The sequence below is a fragment of the Triticum dicoccoides genome, chromosome 3A (assembly GCF_002162155.2).
Source record: "Triticum dicoccoides isolate Atlit2015 ecotype Zavitan chromosome 3A, WEW_v2.0, whole genome shotgun sequence".
NCBI lineage: Eukaryota > Viridiplantae > Streptophyta > Magnoliopsida > Poales > Poaceae > Triticum > Triticum dicoccoides.
Window position 1 is genome coordinate 758,537,103 of NC_041384.1, and position 2,880 is coordinate 758,539,982.

Consider the following 2,880-nt stretch of genomic DNA (forward strand, 5'->3'; position numbering starts at 1 on the left):
CTAATCCATGGGCTAAGAAAGTACTCCCTCCGATCCAAACCACGGCACATATTTGGGAACCGAGGGAGTACTACACGAATATATTGTTGCAATTTACAGTCCACCAGAAAAGAACACTGTTATTATCACATTGTTATTGCTGAATTAGTTTACCAGACTAACTGTTTTCATGCGGATTAAGTAACATATGTCATTCAAACAATATCAATAAGCAATACAGTATGATTCACAAAAAAAAGTAAAATTAAGCAATATGGTATCTTTTTTCCTTTATTATGGACGGAAGGCCAGGATTCATTTTGTACTACATTGCTTTTTTTTTTTGAGCAACTTTTGTACTAGATTGCTAGTCAAAGCTTCGATCCTGAAGTGGATATGGTGGGCCGGGCCGGTTCGGTCCTCCTCTTGTCTGAAGCCCTGGGTCTGAGCCCACGCGCCCTCTCCCGCAGCACGAGCTTTTGCAGCTTCCCCGTGGCCTTCTTGGGCAGCTCATCGACGAACACCACCTTCCTTGGCACCATGAAGTGCGCCATCTTGCTCCGGCAGAAGGACACAATCTTCTCATCGCTGACCTCGCCGGCTCCAAAGTCGGACTCTTTCTTCAGGACGACGAAAGCGCACGGCGTCTCGCCCCAGTACGGGTGCGGCATGGCGACCACCGCCGCCTCCCGCAGAGCAGGGTGGCCGTACAGCGCCGCCTCAATGTCCACGCTGCTGATGTTCTCGCCGCCGGATATGATCACGTCCTTCGAGCGGTCCTTGATCTCCACGTACCCGTCCGAGTGCACCACGCCCACGTCGCCCGTCAGAAACCACTCGCCGTGGAACGCTGCTGCCGTGGCCTCCGGGTTCTTGTAGTATCCCTTCATCAGGCTGCTACCGCGCAGCACGATCTCGCCGAGAGTGCCGCCGTCGCGGGGCACGCTCTCCATGGTCTTGAGGTCCTTTACCTCGGCGCCGGCGAGGGAGAGTGCGCCCACGCCCTGCCGCGCCTTGAGCAGCGCGCGCTCTGTCGGTGGCAGCGCGTCCCACCGCTTCCGCCACTCGCACACCATGGCCGGGCCTGTGGCTTCCGTCATGCCGTAGGCGTGTGTGACGTGGAACCCCAGCCGCTCCACGCGCTCCAGCAGCGCTGCGGGCGGCGGCGCGCCACCCGTGAGCACCTCGACAGTGCGGCGAAGCGGTCCGCGGTCAGCTTCCAGGAGGACGTTGAAGAGCACGGGTGCGACACACATGTGGGTGACGCCGTGGTTGGCGATAGCTGAGTACATGGCGTCGGCTGTCGGCGCACGGACACAGACGTTGGCGCCGCCGCGCGCCGCCACGCCCCACGTGAAGGTCCAGCCATTGCAGTGGAACATCGGTAGCGACCATAGGTACACCGGCTCGTGGCCCACGCCCCACTGGAGGAGGAGCCCCATGGTGCTGAGGTAGGCGCCGCGGTGGCTGTACACGACGCCTTTCGGTGCCGACGTGGTGCCAGAGGTGTAGTTGAGCGCGACGGCGTCCCACTCATCCTCGACCTTCCTCGGTGGGTACCTCGCCGGGTCGCCGCGTGCCACAAGCTGTTCGTACTCCAGCTCGCCGACGCACGCGCCCGTCGGCGTGTCAATGTCATCTATGACGACGAGCAGCGGCAAGTTCGTGTCCGAGATGGCGTTAAGGGCCTCCGTGACGACACCTGCGTACTGGTAGTCGACGAAGAGGAGCTTTGGTGCGGCATGCCTTAAGATGGCGGCCACGGCTGCCGCATCCAGGTGGGTGTTGATGGCGTTGATGACCGCGCCGGCCATCGGGACAGCGAAGTGCATCTCGTACAGCGCCGGCGTGTTGGGAGCAAGAACCGACACCTGGATGTCACGTCGTCAGAAGAAGTTGGATACTGCTCTAAATTTCAAACACAGGGGGCTACGGGGTACTGTAGTGTAGTGTAGTACTCCCTCCGTCCCAAAATACTTGTCATCAAAATAGATAAAAGGGATGTATCTACATGTATTTTCAGACGGAGGGAGTAGTACACATCGAGCAGCCATTAATGGACGCAATGGATAGTTTGTGAAGCTATAGCGAGCTAGGTACGTAGGACATCGTTCTTGGAGACGGAGAGTGCCCGGAGCGCGGCGACGAGGCGGCAGCAGCGGTCGCACGTCTGGCGCCAGGTGAAGGTGGTGCCGCCGTAGATGAGAGAGGTGCGGTCGGCGTACACAGCGGCGGCGCGAGGCAGGAACGTGATGGGGCTTAGGGGGACGTAGTTGCCGTCGTGCTTTGGCAAGTTCTCCATATATGAACAATGAGAACGAACGCCCAATGTGAAGAAGTGATTTGTACTACTTGGGTCCATTCTGTTATGATCTGAGTTCTAAATGTCATTTTGGATAACGACCCACACTTGAATTTGCAAATTTAACATCATTTTTGTTTTACGGATGTCTTTGACGTTCTATGTATTATTACTCTCTTCATTTCATAATGTAGTGCATATACACTTAAAAAAACTCAAACCCCACAAACTCTGACCAAATTTGTGTAGAAAAACATTAACATCTCGATTTTTTTTGTGGGTGAACAATTACATCTAGATTGCCAGACATATATAATTAGATTCATCATAAGATGTAATTTCATATTTTCTATATTTGGTATTGTACACATAAATAGTTTCACTATAATCTTAATCGAAGTTTGCAATGTTCGAATTTTCAAAAAATATATACGCACTACATTATGGAACGGAGAGAGTACTAGATTTCAAGTGTATATTCCTCAGATGGAGAAACACATGATGATCTCGTTAATTTTGAAACTATTCAACTTCATTTTCTATATGCCTTTATCTGGGTGAGATAGATTGTGAAATATATGGTATCTCTGGAATAGTAA

General features: G+C 53.0%; 1 protein-coding gene across 2 annotated transcripts; it reads right to left on the reverse strand.

Annotated features, from left to right (window-relative positions):
- Positions 1-283: 283 nt before the first annotated feature.
- Positions 284-2,281, reverse strand: LOC119273702 (benzoate--CoA ligase, peroxisomal-like). Of its 2 annotated transcripts, none has more exons than XM_037554782.1 (2): positions 2,089-2,281; positions 284-1,861 (listed from the first exon to the last, which is right to left on the reverse strand). In XM_037554782.1, the coding sequence occupies exons 1-2, from the start codon at positions 2,279-2,281 to the stop codon at positions 351-353; spliced, it is 1,704 nt and encodes a 567-aa protein (XP_037410679.1). In that variant the 3' UTR covers positions 284-350. The 2 variants fall into 2 exon arrangements, with proteins under 2 accessions (XP_037410679.1, XP_037410680.1); XM_037554783.1 differs by having other exon boundaries at positions 284-1,850; positions 2,087-2,281.
- Between the last annotated feature and the right edge of the window lie 599 nt (positions 2,282-2,880).

Excerpts from the sequence above, each read along its gene's own strand:
- LOC119273702 (XM_037554782.1), bottom strand. The coding sequence starts at position 2,281 with ATGGAGAACTTGCCAAAGCACGACGGCAACTACGTCCCCCTAAGCCCC. Across the intron at positions 1,862-2,088 it reads ACTCTCCGTCTCCAAGAACG|GTGACATCCAGGTGTCGGTT; the intron begins ATGTCCTACGTA and ends TCTTCTGACGAC.